Here is a 19,438-nt window from a genome sequence, read left to right on the forward strand (position 1 = left end):
CTGGCCTTCCACCTGTTCAGCTCCCCAGTCTCCGGGTTCCACAGTCCACAGGGTCCTCTTGTGGCATCTACTCTGCCCACTATTTCTTTAGGTTTTCTCAGTTTATGAAAGGCCAGTCACACAGACAGGAGTGGTGCTCTGCACAGACACAATAGCACCCCCACCCCCTTCTCTGGGTGAGCAGGCTGCACAACTACATCTCAGGTTGTTAATAAAAAGACAAAAACAAGACAAAATACCTCCCCTGGCCCCCACCAAACAAAATCAATAAAAACAAAGAGTTGCCAAAGGATTTCGGTTATTGGCTCAATAAAAGTGTCCACTGAATTTCTAGAACAGCACCCCCTCTGGAGAGATATTTGTAAAAACAAAAGTCAACTTCTAGAATTTTTAAATAAATTATACACGTCTGAAAGGCTGGGATAATTGGCAGGAGGAAGAAAGTTCAAAGAAAGTCATTAACTCCTCGTCTCTGCACTGAGAGAAGGGTGCATGCCCCCGCTTTCCTTCTGTACCTGAATCTCATCTCCGTGTTCGCCAATCACCTCCACCAGCCGGGAGAGGAGGTCCGACAAGGCGTGTGCTGACAGAGGTTGTTTGAGGGCCCGGAATATCTGGAAGGACCGGCCGGCATAGTGCCGGGAAGAGCTGGCGAGGGCCGTCTGCAGCGCCACTTCACTCAGGTGCTGCTCCAGGTGGAAACCTAGGGCGCGGGGGGCGGGAGCAGGTCAGCACTCAGCTGCCAACCGAGGCCGCCGGTCAGCTGTGCGCTGACAACAGGCTGACTGCACAGCGCCCCCTCCTGGTGGTTGGTGCTTGTTTAAAAATGAACCCTGTGATGGGGATTGACGGCCTACCACGGACAAAACAGAGCTGATGACTGTGTGTTAAGTCGCTCAGTCGTGTCCGACTCTTTGCGACACCATGGACTGTAGCCCGCCAGGCTCCCCTGTCATGGGATTCTCCAGGCAAAAATACTGGAGTGGGTTGCCATTTCCTCCTCCAGGGGATCTTTCCGACCGGGGTATCCAACTGGCATCTCTTACCACTAGCACCATCTGGGAATTCCTCTAACTAATGAGAACCGGCTGTATAGCGCAGGAAACTACTCAGTGGTCAGTGGTGACTTGAATCGGAAGGAAATCCAAAAAAGAGGGGATATGTGTATATATAAGGCTGGTTCACTTCGCTATTCAGTAGAAATGTTCACCTTAACACAACATTGTAGAGCAACTATACTTCAATAAAATAAAAAATTAAAACCAAATCTGAATCAATCTTAAAGGGGCACAGTGGAATAGAAAGAGTTTGGAGCAAGCTTTGTGGGGTAGAAAGCTTCGGAGCGATATTGTCCTGATTTTAAATGAGAGATTTGGGACGCTGGGAAAGAAATTTATTCTCTGTGAGCCTGTTTCCTTGTCTTTACCTTGTGAATCAGAGCATCCGCCTCAAAGAGTGGTTGCGAAAACCAACTTAAAAAGGACTTAGAATGGTGTCTGACACATCACTGGTGCTTACAAATGTATTATTAGTTATTCTGCTGCTACTGTTTGGCATCATTCTTCTGCACTTTTCACATAGAATATGTACGCTCCTCTGTCATATGAGAATCTGTTAGACCCAAGTCTTGTGAATGAAGAGGAAAGTGATGAGTGGATCTGACCGGCCAGGTGGTGCAGTGGTAAAGAACCCTCCTCCCAATGCAGGAGACATAAGAGACCTGGGTTTAATCCCTGGGTTGGGAAGATCCCCTGGAGGAGGGCATGGCAACCCACTCCAGTACTCTTGCCTAAAGAACCCCATGGACAGAGGAGCCTGGCGGGCTATAGTCCATGGGTTGCACAGAGTCAGACATGACTGAGGCAACTTAGCACGTCCGCAAGCACAACCAAGGCCTGGGCCAAACTCCCTGTTCTTCAGAATCACCAGTAAACAAGCAGCCGTGGAGGTGCAGGCACTGCAAAGAGGCAAGGACTGGTTCAGCTTTCACCTCCTGAGTGTCTGTTCTTCCAACAGCATGAAGGTAATCTCAGCCCTCAGAAAACCATCTGATCATAATAAAATGAAAACATAAGGGAAAATCCATGGCTGAATTCTGGGCCATTAAATCCTCCACTTGTTGCCCCTCTTTATGTGCAGAAAAATCAGGCTATGCGAGTCAGTGGGCCTGATTAAAAACAGCGATTTGTGCTGTCTCCATGATGGAGAGGCTCTCGGGGCACATTTGATGGTTCCATGAACGTGGACCAGGAGGAAAAATTCAGTGTTACTGTTCCCGGTGCTGCTGCCTGGCTGTCCGAGCCCTGGGACACGCAGTACACCATATAAGACAAAGCTCCTGCAGCACCAACAAAGTGTCCTGGAAAACAGACGTAGACACGTTCAGGGTAGGAAACACAGGATTTAACCCTTACAGGTGGTTCACAACCTATGAAGGGATATTTCAAAATGGTTTTTTACATCTTTGTTCTGCTTTTTAAAACATATTTTTCTATGTAAGCCATTTTATATGTGGAGGTTAGGTCCCATGGTGATGAATAAAAACTTATTTAAATCACGCTGCTGGAGGGACTCCCCTGGTGGCCCAGTGGTTAAGACTCTGCACTTACACTGCCTAGGAGTGTGGGTTCAATTCCTGATCAGGGACCTACGATCTCACATGCCACACAGTGTGGCCAAAAAATCTTAAAAAAATGAAAAAAATAAATCATACTGTTGGAAGTATTCTAGCAGGATTGCTGACCCCCAGCCCCCTAAGATGATGTCCTTTGGGAAAAGCTATTTAATGAGTGGCAGAGAAAAGAAAGGGGCTTCCTAGGTGGCTCAGTGGTAAAGAACCCAACTGCCAGTGCAGGAGATTTGTGTTCAATCCCTGGGTAGAGAAGATCCCCTGGAGGAGGAAATGGCAACCCACTCCAGTATTCTTGCCTGGAGAATCCCATGGACAGAGGAGGCTGGTGGGTTACAGTCCATGGGGTCACAAAGAGTCGGACACAACTGAGCGACTAAACAACAACAACGGAGAAAAGAAAAAGGTTTCCTTTTCTCCCTGTTACACAATGAACCCACATTTCTCAGTCCTCCTCACAGTCAGATGTGACCTTGGGCCTGAGTTCTGGCCAGTGGGACACGGGGAGATGCACTGGATGCCACACTCAAGGCTAGCAGGTAAACTCCTCCGGGGTAACCCTCCACACACTCTGTTCCTCCACCTGCCCCTGGACACAGAGGGTTGAGTAGAGACCTCTGAGCCTAGCGGGTGGCAGAGACACAGAGCGGGGAGGGTCCCTGAAGCACCAGGTGGAAAGCTGCTCCCAAACATCCACACTGAACTGTTATGAGATCCAGAAACAGCCTCTTGTTTAGGTCTCTGAGCTTTGGGGGTTATTTATTACAGCGGCTATGCTACCCTGACTAATATAAGTGTTTCCAGGAACACATCTTATTGTGCTATATCAGAAGTAGGCAGAAGGCAGCAACGTTCAAGAAAATTGTAGTGAGTAAAAATATATTGAGAAAGATGTGAAAAGACACAGAATGTTCTAAGTGAAAGTGAAGTTGCTCAGTTGTGTCCAACTCTTTGCAACCCCATGGACTGTAGCCTACCAGGCTCTTCTGTCCATGGAATTTTCCAGGCAAGAGTACTGGAGTGGGTTACCATTTCCTTCTCCAGAGAATCTTCCCGACCCAGGGATTGAACCCAGGTCTCCCGCATTGTGGGCAGACGCTTTACTGTCTCAGCCACCAGTGAAGACCAGAGTGTTCTAAGCAGCCTGAAACATGCTCTGAGAATATGCTATATATGGCATTCATACTTTTTCTCATTTTTAGTATCTTTATACTATCAAGTGGAGAAGGAAATGGCAACCCACTTCAGTATTCTTGCCTAGAGAATCCCAGGGACAGAGGAGCCTGGTGGGCTGTTGTCTATGGGGTCGCATAGAGTTGGACACAATTGAAGCGACTTAGCAGCAGCAGCATACCATCAAGCGTTTTACACAAATGAAGAGTTCACATGCATCACAAAATTTTTCCTTCAAGGCTATTGAAATGACTTTTAGGTGGGGGAAATACCAATAAAAGCAGTCTTAATACTTCAAAGAAATTCCAAAGGGGAAACTCAAAACAAGAAATGGCAATTCCATTCCGGGAACAACTTTCCCATTTCAGTTTAACAGTATTTTTTGTTTCTTAGCATGTATCCTCTGATAATGAAAAGATATGTGGCTTATCTGGAATGTTTCAAACTGTAAAATGTGCTAATTATCAGAGCAGCCAGAAGAGCTGGTGAGACATATTTACTACGGCCAGCCTGCTGAGTGAGAAAAGGCAGAGATAGCTGTTTATCAGGCTGAGGAGCCAAATTTAAATTTCACACACATATCAGTCCCGGCCAAGCAGATCTGAATGGAATCCAGCTAAGGGCTTAAATATTGTGAGGCCACTAGTGCCTAGTGTGAGCTACTAGTGCTACTAGTGCCTCAGACCATGTTCAGAATATTGAGTGGTCACTGGCACAGGACTTGTCAGCAAATACTTTTAAAGCCAAAATCATTTTATTGAAAAATTATTATTATTAAAAAAAAAAACCCAGTTTGCAAGACAGACCATTTTCTCCCAGTTGAGTCTGATGACAGCAAATAAAATTTCTTTCTCATGGCCTTCTTTAAATAAAATTAATATAGGCACAGTTTAGTCGTAGGGAGGGAAATGAAGCAAAGAGAAGAGAGACACTGGGGAAATTATTTGATAGAGCATAATGCAACTATATGTGACATTAACTATCATTAAGTTAGGCACACCTGAAAAAGCTTCAATACCCCCATGAATATTCCTTGGCTACTGCTGCCAAATGGAGGGTTTTACACACATACACACACACGCACACACATAAATACATACACAGTGTGTGGTTACATGGAGAGAATGAGCTCCGTTACAGAAAAATGCTGAAAATGGGCTTTGTAGAAATAGGATGAAGTACCTGATTTGGAATCTCTGAACACAGATACAACATGACGTAGAAAATTGGTGAGTTGTTCAGCACTCTTTGAATTCTGATTTTTGGGTGTGATGTCCTCATGGCACCAAAGCGGACCAAATGCCCTTCAACAAAAAACACAAACTGTCAAAAATGTAACTATCATTTTGCATAACCATATACACAGTTCTAACTCCAAAGGGGCAAGATACATTTTTTTAAAAAATTTACTTATTAATTTGGTAGAAAATTTCAGTCCTATAAAGCTTAAGAGCACACTCAAAATAGATCTACTTAACTAATGGAGACATACTTTTTCATATGTTTTGCTCACAAAATTAAAGCTTCTCAATTCACCAGGACAGTGTTCATTCAGCACATAACAGGTTATTTGTCTTAAATGAAATGATGTAACATGTCAAATAAAATGCAGATTTAGACACAGACTCCCTTTATACATTTTAGAATTTTCAGAGATAACATTTTATCAGGATCACATTGTTAGGTTAAGTTGCCAAACACTGCAGGACAAACTGAAGATACAACCTCTGTTGTCTATTTGGTTTTCTCTGTGGTAAGAGCGGGATGGATCCGCATGTGAGAATTTCAGAGAACACCATTCCCAGCACTGACACCGGTGCGTAGTGAGAAAACCTTTCTTCTCCACAAACCAGTCAGGTCCCTGAGACACCCTGCAAGGAGGAACCACCAGCCCCTATCTGAGCTTCTTGTGCGTGAAATTCTATATGGAACTGAGCTTATGAGAACTGAACCAAAAGCTAAACCATTCCTCAAAAGACCCATAAAATCTGAAAAAAAAGGGGATCATTCACAGTTTTCTTGACTTTGATCTATTATTAGTTGGATTCCTTTCCCAACATGCGTCTGATTGCTTCTCGTTCCTGAATTCCATTTATAAATGACCCTTTGGACTAGGGGAGCAGATAGGGGTCCCCCCTCTGCAGCTGCTACTGGGTTGACCATGGCTAATACTTTGGGTTTCCAGAGCAATGTTCTCTGCCAAGTCTTGGAACTCCCAGAGGCTGGTAGCTCTAATAGATGGTGAAAGTCACACTTGTCTCCTGCCCGCATCTGCTACCTGCTCATCAGGCAGGAAATCTCCCTTCTCCTCCACTGTGACATCAGGGGAGTCGTAGACAGTGCCTACCAGGGTCTGCCTCATACACAAAGGACAGCAGATGCAATTCAGAAGAGAGGAGACTTCACTAGAATTTTTTAAATGATGGCACTCTTCCAAAAGGCTGATCTGAAAACAGCAGCCCATCTCCTGACCCCTCCCTTACCTGGTCGTCAGAAACTCAATGAGCTTGTTTGCCTTCTCATCGGCGTCGGCAGCCGCATCCACATCTTCTACCTCCTGGGTCATCTGTGGGAGGTTCCCACTGCTGCCTCCCAGACTGATGCTGGACGAGGTGGAGCTGGAGCTGAGCCCTGAGTCTGGCACCGGGGACGACTGGTCCTCTCTCAGGAAGTCGAAGCCACCTGGTGGGAGACAAGGTCCAGGTGGAATGTGTAGGCCAGGCACTGAATAAGGTCGGGAGGTGCGCATCAGGAAGTGTGCAGTTATTTAAATTTGGGGGGAAAAAAACAACACTTTATTTTTGGCTATGGCTATGATTAAATGAGACTGAAACTCTTTCTCTGCTTATGGAATAGTTGCACTGCCATGTAAACCAGTGTGATTTGGTAATAGACGGTGCTCTGCTATTTTCTACTTTGGTGTCTTTTTTCCCCCCCCTTTTCTCCCCCAAGATACCACCTTTAATTTATCAGACTGGTAAAGACAAAAAAGTTTAGTAATAGTAGGTGTGCAATACACACTGTTAAATATTGTGGGTTTAAATTAGTGCAACAATCTTGGAGAACAATTTGCAATATCAATAAAAAAATTTAAAGACATCTACCTTTTGTTCAACCCCATCACTACAAACTAAGAAATGTATCCTGGAGATACACTGATTAAAAGTACATCAAAGTATACGAGCCTAGGGGCTCAAGGAGGCATTTTATATATTGGCCAAGAAGCAAAATAGACACAAACCAGAACAATTTCTCCAGCTATGGATAAGAAACATATGAGTTAAGACATGTGGTTCAATGGATACTATGCAATATATAAAGAGAATGGCATGGAACCATTTGTGCTAAGATACAAAGATCTTCAAAATACCCAGTCTTCTATTTAAGCTCACTTAATCAGCCTTTTTCTAACAGACTTACCAAATCATTTGATGCTCTGGTGTTTTAATTGATGCTTTCTGCAAAAGAAGTGAGTGTGTGTGTCTGTGTGTGCATGCTTTCACACACCCATTGACTGATGAACAGCTCTGTTACACATTTGAACCTAGATAAATTATTGTTGGGTAACAGACGATTTAACTGTATGACATTGAGAGGGTAACAGGCAGGAAGGCCAGGGGTCTCCAAATGGAGGAAATAGGCTGCAAGTGCCAGATATTTTTCTCTCTCTTAAGCGGCAGGAGGAAACAAACTAGCGATATTTTTTTCCTTCTCTATACAAATTTAAAACGTGGTTTCTCTTAAAATACTGTGTTGCCATGACACCTGGTTTCACCTGAAGCTAGCTATTCTCAAACCTTGAGTTAACCAATACATTTTTCTTATGGAAATGTTTGTCTTAAGCTATGTTAATGTGCTATGCATTTACCCCAGACTCTGTCTTCAAGTCTGTTCCGCCAAATGGCTCAGAACCTACTTGACAAACCAGTATGTTATACTCAGATATTGTTCCCCTAATCCATGTAAACGAAACTATTTGTATGGTAATCTGCCCTTCTACAAGATTCAAGTCAATCATTTTATGGCCTGGGATGAATCATCTGGTGCCAAGATTATCATAAAATGCAATTTATGGATCAGAGGCCTGGTGCCATTCTGAGTTTTAAGACATTCCTTTCTTTTCATTAAAAGACTGCTAGGGACTATATAACATCCAGCTAAAGACTAGCAGGGGGGTACTCTTTCTGCCCCCTTCTGATGCCTACGTCAGAAGCTTTCTCTATCTCCTTTATACTTTAATAAAACTTTATTACACAAAAGCTCTGAGCGATCCAGCCTCACCTCTGGCCCTGGATTGAATTTGTTTCCTCCGAAGGCCAAGAATCCTGGCGTCTTATCATTCAGCAACAACCTTTCAACATGATACTATTTTTGAGGATAACAGCCTCTAATAGCAATAAGTATTACACAATGTTTTGCATAAATGTGCTCAGAACTCTGAATGTGTATATTAATTGTGTGTGTGTGTGTATATTAATTTAATGTAATTATGTCTCAAGGTACATAGGGAAATGTCTGGGACCTTGGTGATACCTGGTCTCAAAATACTGGAGGTGGTCACTGTTTTGCACATTCTCCCCCACGGGTGTTCCAGACTCATGCTCTCTCGGTCAATGGATATTAATTTTTTTGGTAACATATTTAATGAAAACAGCAATCACAGTAGTAATTTAAAAAGTATATTTGGAAATACTTACTAAGGAAGAAGGATTTAACATCAAGTAAAACAGTGCATGTTTATTGTGAATAATGGTGCATATTTTATCCCTTAGAAAGCCGGGGCAAGGGTAAAAGCAGAGACGTTGATGTGGGCTCCAGGGACACCCCCAGGTATCCTCAGACTTATGACTCTGTCTCAGGCTCCCTGCCCCTCCTCGTGTTACCTGTATAGAGATACTCAGGCTGATAAGCTGGCTGAATTGTGAGAGTCTTGGCTTCGCCCATCTCCCGAGTCTGTAGGAGCACAGAGGCAATGGCATGGAAATTGCTGTTGCAAGAGAGGGCAATCAGGAGGTGAAGAAGCAATTTTTTGCTGTGTTCAAAGACTTCTGGCCGGTAATGGTCCAAACCTGGAACAAAACGGTGGAATCTCTTAATATAAACAAACCTTCAGCTCGACTAGATTCCAGGGATGGCAAAGATTCCAAGATGCCCGGGAGGAACATGTTAGAGGAATGTTTAGTTTCCTTTGTTAGTTTGTTACCAACATAAAGAAATCAGGCTTAGGAAAAATCAAATGTTTTATTCCTTAAAAAATGTTCTTATGAAATGCTGATAGATGGACTTTTCTTGACCTCTCTGTAGCATCTGACATGTTTAGCATTCCTCTTTCCTGAGATGTTCTCTTCCCTGTTACTAAAGGTTTCTAACTTTAACTCTCTCTCTAAGTCTCCCTGCCTGGCTGATTCCTCTTTCCATTTTTTATTTTTTGCTCTGCAACTTGGGTATTTTAATATCTCAGTGCTTAGCTGACCGTGTTCTACATTCTTTCTCTCTATGCATCGACTGTGTCTCGTGGCTTTAAATTTATCACAGAGAACCAAAGCCCCTAAAAGAAGTCCAGCTTGTTTTGAATATCTCTATAGAAGTAGCATGGATGAAGTACCACTCTATATTATGGTCCCAGGACAATTTTAAACAATGACTTATCAACTGGAATTTTAGAGATGTCACAGAAAGGACAGAAGATATTAGGTATTTCAGAAAAGCAGGAAGGCCATGTAAAAGCTCCCTGGGATGACTTGTGTAGGTTTCGGACTCTAGTGGCCAGAATTCCTCTGGGATCCAGGCTTACCTAAGAAGACAGCATGGAGCAGCAGCGGGAGATGAAGAGCCCAGTCTTCTCTGACACTGTGGTCCACCACCATCTCAGTCATAAAGATGACAGCGACATTGCACCTAGTCAATGAAAATGATGACGTCAACACCATGTCCGAAGAGGACGGAAACAGACTGACAGGTCGTTCAGGCACAATCACGTCCAACTCGTCAGCCTTGAGGAATCAGGTGAGACCCTGATTCCAGGGAAGTGGAGTGTAACTTCTGACAGCACAGAGCTCCCTGAGGAGAAGAAACTTCACCTGAGCTAATTCACGTAATGGGGGCTCTTACCAGTCACTTTTTTGAAAATAAGGGCTGAGGGATGAAGAGACTCTGAAGACAAGGGTTCTTTCTTTTAGCTGCTCACAATCGAAAAGGCATAACAGGACGAACACCCACACCAAGGGCACATCAAGGAAAAATTCAAAGGGCTGCAAGGCAGCTTTGCACGTTGGTTAATGTTCGACCAAGGTCAGTCAGTGTGCTGAGAGCTGCAGTTCAAGTCACTTGTGTTCCCTCTGATTTCAAACATCATTTCAATTGATGGGACCTGGAACAGGTTTCTCTTTTCATAGGAAGAAAAATCTAGTCAGAGCTAAGTGATCACTCCCCTCTATCTGCACGTGCTACTCACCTGTGGAGTGGCCCCCGGGGGGTGATGGTCTCTGGGAGGTAGTCCACCAGGGGGGCCCAGCACCCCCCCGTGCAAGGCATGGGTAGGGGCTGCGGCTGTTTGGTCTCTGTGATAGTCAGAAGCCAGCCGGTGTAGGGAGAAATTGGGTCATCTGTAGCGTGAGAAAGACGAACGTGCTTCATTTACAGGGACAGAAGCTGCTTGTTTTCCTGACTTGCCTTTTTAGAAAGCAACTCACAAATTCGTGCTTATAAAAATAACTTCCTAACCATTCCATTTGGTGACTATGAAATTATATGATCTAACCATTCCATTTGGTGACTATGAAATTATACGATCAAATGGGCTGGAATTACTTCATTAAGTTTCTTTCATTCCTTTATTTCTTGGATATCTAATTTATAGTTATTCATTATAGAGCAACTGAAAACATAGATACACAAGAAGAAAAACCCTACATCACGTGAATTCCCATCACTGTGACAACTCACTCCTTCTCTCATCTCCTCCATCTCAGTAAAATGTGATTTCTTATTTTCAGTTCACTCAGGATGGGAGCTTGGGAATCCTCCCTGACTTCTCACTTATATATATATATATATATATATATATATATATATTTTAATTGAAGGATAATTGCTTTACAGAATTATGTTGGCTTCTCCCAAACATCAACATGCATCAGCCATAGTTGCTTATATTTCTAATAACCATGGTGATGGTGGTAGTGACAGTAATAATAAAAATAATAACGTCAGAACTAACGGAGAGACAGCTTGGGCTTCCTTGGTGGCTCTCCGGACAATGCAGGAGATGTGGGTTTGATCCCTGGGTTGGGAAGATACTCTGGAGAAGGAATGGCAACCCACTCCAGTATTCTTGCCTGGAGAATCCCATGAATAGAGAAGCCTGGTGGGCTACAGTCCATGGCGTTGCAAAGAGTCGGACATGACTGAGCAACTAACACCAGCGAGGGGTTACCTCATGTCAGGCAATGGTCTATACATTTCACGTATTAATAATCCAACATAACCCAATGATAGGTAACTATTATCCCAATTTTGTAGAGGGGACGCTGAGGTTAAGTGACTTGCCACCATCCTCATATTCAGTAAGCTCTCCCTCAAAACAAACCCAAGAAATGACCACCTCTCACCATCTCTACCACTCCATCCTGGGCGGAGCCCTCACCATCTCTCACGGGAGGCAGAGCCTCCCACCACCTCCCTGCCTCCATGCTTAACCCTCTGCAATCTATTCTCAGCAGAGCAGCCAGAGCCATCCTCCTTTTATTTTCTTTTTTTTAATGTAGACAATTTTTAAAGTCTTTATTGAATTTGTTACAATATCACTTCTGTTTTATGTTTCAGGTTTTTTTTTTTTGGCCTGGAGGCATGTGGGATCTTAGCTTCCCAATCAGGGATTGAACCCACACCCCCTGCACTGGAAGGCGAAGAATTAACCACTAGACCACCAGGGAAGTCCCCAGAGCCCTCCTTTGAAAATAGAAGTCCATTCAGAGTCCCTTTCTCTGCATACCACTGGCCAGCGGCTCTCCTTTACACTCATACTGAAATCTAGCATTCGATTCACACCAGGGCCTGTAAGGCCTGACAAGACCTCTCTCCTGTTTCTCGGCTTATCTCCTATTCCCGTGCCCTCTGCTCACGGCACCCCAGTCACCTTGCCTTGCTTTGCTGTTCTGTGACATGCCAGGCGCTGTCCACCAGCTTTATAGACTAGGTCTGAATCTGTTTGCCTATCATATCCAAGGTGGTATATTTTTTTTTAATAAAAAATACTTTAAAGAGGCTGCACCTTTCTTTTTAGATAAACCCGGACTAGGAAGCGCTGGGCTGTGAGGTCTCTCCTGATCCCTTCTCATTCATCTTAGCCCTGCTCATACCCTCAAGAATTCAGGGAGAAAATAACTACCCCTGACATATATCATACAGCCGGTCATAAGGTTTGGAAGTGAACCTGCAAACCTTTGCTTCTCTCATGGCATAGACTGTACCCGTCACTGGGTAGCTGGAACCAAAAATGCATCAGGCAGGATCCAGTTACCAAAGTTCTGATGGTACTTGTGCCCTACTGGATGAACTGCTTCATCTGGGGACAGCTGAAGTCAATTCTGTTACTTGACAAATAGAAAAGGATCTTAGCATCTATTTTATGGACTTTCTATGATGAGGATCTGTTTGAGTAGCTTGATTTCCATGTTTCTTTGACTTGAGAAATTTAAGATTTGAGCTCTCAGCAACCCAACTACTTACTCTGAACTTTAATTTCCCTGGTTAATATCAGTAATCACGTGAAGAATATTACTGACACATGACTCAATCAAATTCAAGTACTATACCAAAAATTACCCAGTAAGATGCTATTTATGCTGGTATGACAAATTTATAAACATTTCTGGGTAAAACAGAGGCCATGATGATACTACTAGACTACTCTTTTTGCCTTATTTTCACTCACAGTAGTTTTTCTTTCCCTTTATAAATACTTCTATTACTTTTTCTCTTTACCCCTAAAGCCAGTGATCTGAGTTTATATAATGACATAGTTGCTCATTTTGTTATAATTACCCTCTGAAAGTCACTATTTTAAAATACATAAGGAATATAAAGTTTCAATATCAAAGGGCTCTGAAGATGTATTTTCAAAGTGATTATTACTTTGTTACAGTGTTTTCTACCAAATTCTGTGTCCTGTGCAGAACAGAGATACACTTTGAGGGAATCAACTGGTCAAAGTGCAACAATATCCCTAATGTAAAATCCACAGTCATAGAATGTTACGCTTCATTAGAGCATGCCTGTCCCATTCTGGGGAAGTCAGGATTCAACTGCCTAACAGTTCCATGACTCAATTTTTCTGTCCTCAAAATTTTGTGTTACCAAGTATTATATAGCAAGGAGACTGTTCTTGAACCAACAACTCCATCCCTCAGGTACTGCTCTCCTCATCTATAAAATCTGGTCCTGCCTAGAACTAATGGTCTGTGCTCTTGAAATGCAACTGTTTGGGGCCTGGAAGGCCAAGTACCCTGATGGGCACAGAAATGAGGGAAAGTGCATAAGTTTCCCCTGGCCCCAACCTCATACTAACTGTTCTAGAGAAAGGTTTTATAGGGACACAGCTAAAACTTGGGCTTCCCAGGCGACTCTAGTGGTCGCCTGCCAATGCAGAAGACACAAAAGATGTGGGTTCAATCCCTGGGTTGGGAAGATCCCTTGGAGGAGGGGATGGTGACCCACTCCAATATTCTTGCCTGAGAAATCCCATGGACAGAGGAGCTTGGCAGGATATAGTCTACAGGGGTCACAAAGAGCCAGACATGCCTGAGCACATGAGCACAGATAAAACTTAACCCAAGTATGGCAATATTACATGGATTTTAGACTTTCCTTCCACTGATATTTTGAATGGTGGAGAATTGCCTATCTGTGCATTAAGAAGTAAAACTGAAATGTAGCGTCATTAGAACTACTGGGTTGGCCAAAAAGCTTATTCAGGTTTTTCATAACATTGTGCTGAAAAGCCTGAACAAACTTTTTGGCCAACCTAAAACACTCACATCTTACTGTACTCTGCACATTTCCCATAAGAACAAAATAATTCAAAACAGCCAGTACAAAAGCTCCATGCGCTAACTTACAAAATGGACCTGACTCATGAGATATCATGATTTCCACCCAAACAAGGAAGTTCCAGAAGATAGTTCACCAATTTCCTTACACAGCTAATATGTCACTGGGAATATTTGCTGCTTCCAGAATTCCTGTAACTTGTGAACAAGTAACTGCGACCACTCCCTGACCAATAAGTGTACAACCTGTCAGAGACTTAAACAAAATCAATGAATGCATTGATCTTTCCAGTTTTTCCAGCTTCCCAAAGTACAGTGTGATTCCTGGGACAATCGTATCTCCTAGTCTGGCAAGGTTTTCACTAGGTCCCTGAGAAATTAAATGTGAAAACAGATCTATCCTGGGTGAGCTGACTCACAAAGCTTGAAGGTTAAATCCACTCCAAAGACAGGCAGGAGAACTGAAAGGAAACTTCTGTTTTCTAAAGAGACAATCTTGTACTAGCCTTTTGCCCAGGAAAAGGGCCAAGAAGACAAAAATATGGTCTTAGGTAGTAGCTCAAAGTTTTCCTGATTCTGATTCATCTACTGTTTGGTTTGTTTTTACTTTGAAGGGACTGACTCTCTGCATAGTTGGATTAAATGGTTACTTAATTATTTGTGGGCCTCTTTTCACTGATCAGAACAAGAATAATCAAGATACTCATTTTCCATTCACTAACCACTTGCCCTCCATGTGAAACCCCTCAGGCTGTTAGTGCTTACTTTTATCCTCATCGTATGAGCCTCCTGAGCTGTTGCTGTATCTTGACTCCAGACGCGTATGGGCTCTGATGACGTTACTAAACCTGCAAATACAAGAACAGCCATCATGAGATACTGACACATGTGTGTGATGTGCTGAGACACAAAAATACTATTATTTAGCGATTGATGATGCTTTTCCTAAAAGAATACTGTAAATAGTGTACCCCACACATTCCCTTTGTGCTCGAGCAGGTCAGTGGTCACTCCTGCTCAGGAGCACAAGTTCAAACCTTGAAAGAAAAATATTTTAAGACTAATATGTGTGACTCCAACTAGAAAATTATAACATTTGCTTGGAAAGAAGACGGGCATGATAATGAATAACACGAATCCTTGATTCATATGGTAACCTGGCACATGGTAGAAATAACGGCTGAAAGATTGAATAAGTAAAATAAGACAGACCCGGAAACACACAAAAATAGTTTCATAACAAATTTTGAATTTTACGAGTTTTAATGTTTTCCTTAAAAGGTTTTCAGGAAAAGGTACTAGTGGTGGTGTAATACAACCAGAGGGCCTCTTTCTGTCTAGTCTTTCTGTGGCTTAAGAAGTAATCAAAACCAAACAAACAAAACAAGAGGTTGAAGGATAACTTTTAAAAGAGTATTTATTTATTTGGCTGCATCCAGCCTTAGTCATAGCATGTGGAATTTCTGTTGCATCATGAGGCGTGGCATCTTTCACTGCAGCGCTTGGACTCTAGTTGTGGCACAAGGGGCTCTGGAGCACGTGGGCTCGGTAGTTGCAGGGCACAGGCTTAGCTGTTCCATGGCATGTGGATCTCAGTTCACCGACCAGGGACTGAACCCACACCGCAAGGGACTGAACGCCTGCACCGCAAGGCGGATTCTTAACCACTGGACCACCAGGGAAGTCCCCGAAGTATAACAACTTCACGTGCACTATCTCGTTTAATCTCACTCACTCATCTTTGAGATAAACACATTTACTCCAAAATCACTGCAGATGGTGACTGCAGCCATGAAATTAAAAGACGCTTACTCCTTGGAAGGAAAGTTATGACCAACCTAGATAGCACATTAAAAAGCAGAGACATTACTTTGGGAACAAAGGTCCGTCTAGTCAAAGCTATGGTTTTTCCAGTGGTCATGTATGGATGTGAGAGTTGGACTATGAAGAAAGCTGAGCACTAAAGAATTGATGCTTTTGAACTGTGGTGTTGGAGAAGACTCTTGAGAGTCCCTTGGACTGCAAGGAGATCCAACCAGTCCATCCTGAAGGAGATCAGTCCTGGGTGTTCATTGGAAGGACTGATGTTGAAGCTGAAACTCCAATACTTTGGCCACCTCATGCGAAGAGCTGACTCATTGGAAAAGCCCCTGATGCTGGGAGGGATTGGAGGCAGGAGGAGAAGGGGACGACAGAGGATGAGATGGCTGGATGGCATCACCGACTCGATGGACATGAGTTTGAGTAAACTCCGGGAGTTGGTGATGGACAGGGAGGCCTGGCATGCTGCGATTCATGGGGTCGCAAAGAGTTGGACATGACTGAGCGACTGAACTGAACTGACTCTGCCAACGAGGAAACAGACTGAGTGAGGTGAAATAACTTGTCCAGTGTCAGCCAAGGAAGATGACGGTGGGGACACTTTCAAGGCTGTGCTGCCTCCGAGAAGCGGGGATGTGTGACCTCAGGCTGAGCTCTTGCTCCCTAGCTCGGTGACCCTGGGCAAGTTCTTTACCTCCTTGGGGACCCCATTTCCACACCTGCCTAAATGGAATAATAACAACACTTCAACATTTATTTTGTTGGGGCTGTTGCAGGAATCATAAAGGAATGATGTGAGAAAGTTTCCAAAACTATGAGATGCCATCTAACTATAGAGTATTAATTATTATACTCTTGGATTTCTAGAATGCCTTTTCAGAGCACCAAAGACTTACAAATCCATAACATTTTTACCACCCAAAGATCTATAAAGTCAGGCAAGGGTGTGACTGAGGGGAAGTGAGGGTGAAATGGTACATCTATATATTTATTTTACATAAAATGATACAAAGCGTGGTTTGTCTATATTATTGACTAGGTTTTCTGTTGTAATTGATATCAGACCAATACTCTTATTTCCCTCTGAAAGTGGGAAAGTGCAGGGTCCCAGCGGTCCCCCTCAATGTAGGAAGAAAGAGGGAAATTTCAGGGAAAAGTGCCATTTCAGGGTGTGCCATTAAGATGCTACCTTGTCCCAGGTGTATAACCTCAGAACACTGCAACAGTGATGTGACTGCTGAATTCAGAAGTGTATCAACTACAAAGCCTTTGGTTTCATTCACTCTGTAGACATTTGCAGCAGCTTTTTTTTTTAAGTCCTGACAAGCAATCTGTTCCCTAGTAACTTTGTATTTCAAACATTCTTCATTCTCACATCTTTTGGGCTATTACTTTGTGAATCCGCAACTTCTTTTATCAGAAGACAAACGACATCTGCTGAGTTTCATACAGATCAGACTGCGTAATTATCTAAATCAGACTAGTCCTTAACGAAACTGGCAAAGTGACCAACTTATTACCTTCTGAAGAAGTTCTATAATCATATTTATGCTGACAAATGCAAAGATATAAACAGCACATGAAGAACCCAGACACCATTCAACAAGGAGTAAAAACAGAGTGATGAAAGAATTCCACATCTATAGATTCACACCAGGCAGAGATTTGCCAGTGACTCAAGAATGGTGATTTATGTTGGTTTTACAATCGTGTTCAGGAAGACTGGGCAGGGAAGAGATATAGAACGGATGGCAATTTTTCTTGTTTCCTTTTAAGACAGATTTAAAGGATTTCTAGGAGGAGTTTATGAGGCCAAGATGAAGGGGAGGAAAAAGCCCCTTCCACACTTCTTATTCTAGAGAAGATCAGAACCATAGCATGGTGAAGTGGATACTTGGCAAAAACAAAAAGCAAAAACTGACTCCCAAGAGTAAAATCTGTTCCTTTACTTTCCTGGTTGATGAAATTAATTTTGGGTCTAGATCCTAGAAGAATTTCAAGGATTAAGCAGACTGAATAGTCTTTTAATATAAAAGTACATGTCTTAGAAATATATCATAAAAATAACTCTGCTAAGACTGGGCTTCTCAGGTGGCTCAGGTATCTCCCTGCAATGTAGGAGATGCAGTAAATATGGGTTAAATTCCTGGGTGGGGAAGATCCCCTGGAGGAGGACATGGCAACCCACTCCAGTATTCTTGCCTGGACAATACCATAGACAGAGGAGCCTGGTAGGCTACAGTCCATAGGTTGCAAAGAGTCGGACACGACTGAAGCGACTGAGTAAGAGAAAAACTGGAAAGATGAAGTGTTTCCCTAAGTTTTCCCTTGCTGATTCTGCTCAAAATTAACATGTATGCAACTTTCTGTGGATTACTAATCTCTATTCCTGTATCAACACAGATGACCAGAAACTTATACAGCTAAAGTTTATTGCTTTTAGTTCCTTATGAACAATCCTTTCATGGCTTTTATTAAGGGTTGATGTATTAAAAATATGTAAAGGGCTTGTTTCTGCATATTTTACAAACTGTTATTTTAATTAAAAATATGTATTCACATTATTGTTTAACTGAAAAAACTACATGATAAATACTTCTTAGAGCTTAAAGGTACTTATTTAGTTGCTGTTTTTCAGTCGCTCAGTCACGTTTGACTCTTTGTGACCCCATGGACTGCAGCACGCCAGGCTTTCCTGTTCTTCACCATCTCCCGGAGCTTGCTCAAACTCATGTCCATTAAGTCAGTGATGCCCTCCAACCATCTCATCCTCTGTCTTCCCCTTCTCCTCCTGCCCTCAATCTTTCCCAGCTGATGCACTGGGTCTTTTCCAATGAGTCAGCTCTTCTCATCTGGTGACCAAAGTACTGGAGCTTCAGCATCAGTCCTTCTAATGAATATTCAGGATCGATTTCTTTTAGGATTGACTGGTTTAATCTTCTTGCTGTCCAAGGGACTCTCAAGAATCTTCTTCAACACCACAGTTCAAAAGCATGGCTCAGATGGTAAAGAAGCCACCTGCAATGCAGGAGATCAGGGTTCAATCCCTGAGTTGGGAAGATGCTCTGGAGAAGGGAATGGCTACCCATTCCAGTATTCTTGCTTGGAGAATTCCATGGAGAGAGGAGCCTGGTGGGCTACAGTCCATAAAGTGGTGAAGAGCTGGACATGCGTGAATGACTCACACCCCCACACACCCACACACCCACTTATTCTCTTACCCTGATTCTCTGTAGCTCAGATGGTAAAAGAATCTGCCTGCAATGCAGGAGACCTAGGTTTGATCCCTGGGTCGGGAAGATCCTCTAGAGAAGGAAACGGCAATCCACTCCAGTATTCTTGCCTGGAAAATCCCATGGACAGAGGAGCCTGGTAGGCTACAGTCTATGGGGTTGCAAAGAGCTGGACACGACTGAGCAACTAACAATATAATACAATACTGGCTTTAATGGTTCTTTTATTACAAGCCATCTTAATTTTTTTTGTCAGTAGCTATGGTATTATTAAATATTTCTGAATTACATCAAAGAACCACTAACTAGTTGTAAAGAACCTGGCATCAGGACAGCCACTTTGTACAAGTCCATGGCGCCCCCTGGAGCCCAACAATGCAATCAGGTGACTGGTACTCCCAGAAATGAATCAGATCATCAGTATTTCTGACCAATACCATCTCTGTAGACTCTTTGTCTAGAAGGACTGAAAAGAACAGGGTAAATACCTGTCTTCTGTAATGGGGTCAGCAAGAGGGAGGGAGAAAGGGGCT

General features: G+C 43.0%; 1 protein-coding gene across 6 annotated transcripts in view; it reads right to left on the reverse strand.

Annotated features, from left to right (window-relative positions):
* FRY (FRY microtubule binding protein) overlaps positions 1–19,438 on the reverse strand; it is a 423,715-nt gene that overhangs the window by 48,878 nt on the left and 355,399 nt on the right. For all 6 annotated transcript variants that reach the window (XM_043892044.1, XM_043892040.1, XM_043892039.1 and 3 more), the window contains 7 exons: positions 14,617–14,699; positions 10,257–10,407; positions 9,597–9,700; positions 8,686–8,871; positions 6,286–6,484; positions 4,985–5,106; positions 516–703 (listed from right to left, as the gene is read on the reverse strand). In XM_043892044.1, the coding sequence (XP_043747979.1) occupies positions 516–703; positions 4,985–5,106; positions 6,286–6,484; positions 8,686–8,871; positions 9,597–9,700; positions 10,257–10,407; positions 14,617–14,699 (1,033 nt within the window). The remainder of the gene's footprint in view (positions 1–515; positions 704–4,984; positions 5,107–6,285; positions 6,485–8,685; positions 8,872–9,596; positions 9,701–10,256; positions 10,408–14,616; positions 14,700–19,438) is intronic.

Source organism: Cervus elaphus, chromosome 30 (assembly GCF_910594005.1).
Source record: "Cervus elaphus chromosome 30, mCerEla1.1, whole genome shotgun sequence".
Lineage (NCBI taxonomy): Eukaryota > Metazoa > Chordata > Mammalia > Artiodactyla > Cervidae > Cervus > Cervus elaphus.